The sequence below is a fragment of the Aplysia californica genome, unplaced genomic scaffold, assembly GCF_000002075.1.
Source record: "Aplysia californica isolate F4 #8 unplaced genomic scaffold, AplCal3.0 scaffold00272, whole genome shotgun sequence".
Lineage (NCBI taxonomy): Eukaryota > Metazoa > Mollusca > Gastropoda > Aplysiida > Aplysiidae > Aplysia > Aplysia californica.
Genome location: NW_004797542.1, coordinates 345,302 through 346,667, shown reverse-complemented (window position 1 = coordinate 346,667; position 1,366 = coordinate 345,302). Strand labels below are relative to the sequence as shown.

The window sequence follows — 1,366 nt, the reverse complement described above, 5'->3', positions numbered from 1 at the left end:
AACTCACCCTGAGATTATGGCCCTGTGACTGATCCACGATGAACTTCGACAGGACGTTGAACTGTTGGTCGTAAGGGAAGCAATCGCGGATCACGTCCAGAGCCTTCTGCACCTTGTTGGCAACCGAGCCCAGCATCTCGCTGCCCGCCTTGGTGAGCAGCCGCGGCAGTAGGATGTGCAGCCAGTCTCCTAGATCGGCCGACTGCAGGTAGACCAGCTCGATGAGGGTGTCCAGGAACACCGAGTACACCTGCACACCGGGACACACAAACGCCTGAGGTTTACACACAAACGTGCACACACGCCTACCTATACAAATGTATTCCATGACATTTTCTGACGACTGTTTCCACGCCACAGGGAACAATCATCACTTTTGTAGTTTCAATAAGAGTTTTACGCCACTTGCAACACAATCCCATGAATATTTGAGCAATTGCTCAAGACTCAATTGAAGTGTGTTGTCCAAAACTCTGTAAGTCAAGTTTGACGAGCGTCTGATTTCACCACGATGCCTCACACGTTAAATATAAACACGACCCATTTATGTATTACGTATTATGTTCACACGAGTATATAATGATTTAGATTTAAATAATGCTAGAGTCCGGGATACGGAACTTTGGGCTGTGAGCAGTGAATATGGCTGTTTCCGACAACGACAATGTATGTGTGAGGCATTGTGGTGTAACCAGGTGCTTGTCAAAATTGACTTACAGAGTTCTGGAAAACCGCTCTTCAATTGTTTAATTCTTAGTTGTAGTGTGTTGGTAAGTGCTGATGTTTGGTTTTTACCTCTGTCCTTACGTGTATATATATAATTAAAGTATGGTTGTGATGGTTCTTCTTTACGTGGTTGAACTGGTTTTTCATGTTACTGAGAAATATTTTATCTTTCGCGAATAAATTATGACTTTTCAGTGATCATGTGATTACACAAATAGAGTTGTGAACTGACAACGTTTCGCAAAGATCCCATGGGGGTGTGTACTCACTTTGCTGTGAGGATCATGGAACATTCTGGTGAACATCTCGGAGACTTTCTTTAGTTCTACCCGGCTGTGGAGGAGAAGAAATGTCAGTTACTGTGTTGTATGTGCTGTGTTTGTTACTGTGCTGTGTGTGCTGTGTTTGTTACTGTGCTGTATGTGCTGTGTTTGTTACTGTGTTGTGTTTGTTACTGTGCTGTGTGTGCTGTGTCAGTTACTGTGCTGTGTGTGCTGTGTTTGTTACTGTGCTGTGTGTGCTGTGTTTGTTACTGTGCTGTGTTTGTTACTGTGCTGTGTTTGTTACTGCGCTGTGTGTGCTGTGTTTGTTACTGTGCTGTGTTTGTTACTGTGCTGTGTGTGCTGTGTTTGTTACTGTG

At 44.1% G+C, this 1,366-nt stretch overlaps 1 protein-coding gene across 1 annotated transcript in view; it reads right to left on the bottom strand.

Annotated features, from left to right (window-relative positions):
* The window catches only part of LOC101845174 (CLIP-associating protein 1), a gene marked incomplete at its 5' end in the record, with an annotated part of 62,524 nt that overhangs the window by 25,522 nt on the left and 35,636 nt on the right, over positions 1-1,366 (bottom strand). The window contains 2 exon segments of the mRNA XM_035970484.1: positions 8-250; positions 996-1,059. Of these exon segments, the coding sequence (XP_035826377.1) occupies positions 8-250; positions 996-1,059 (307 nt within the window).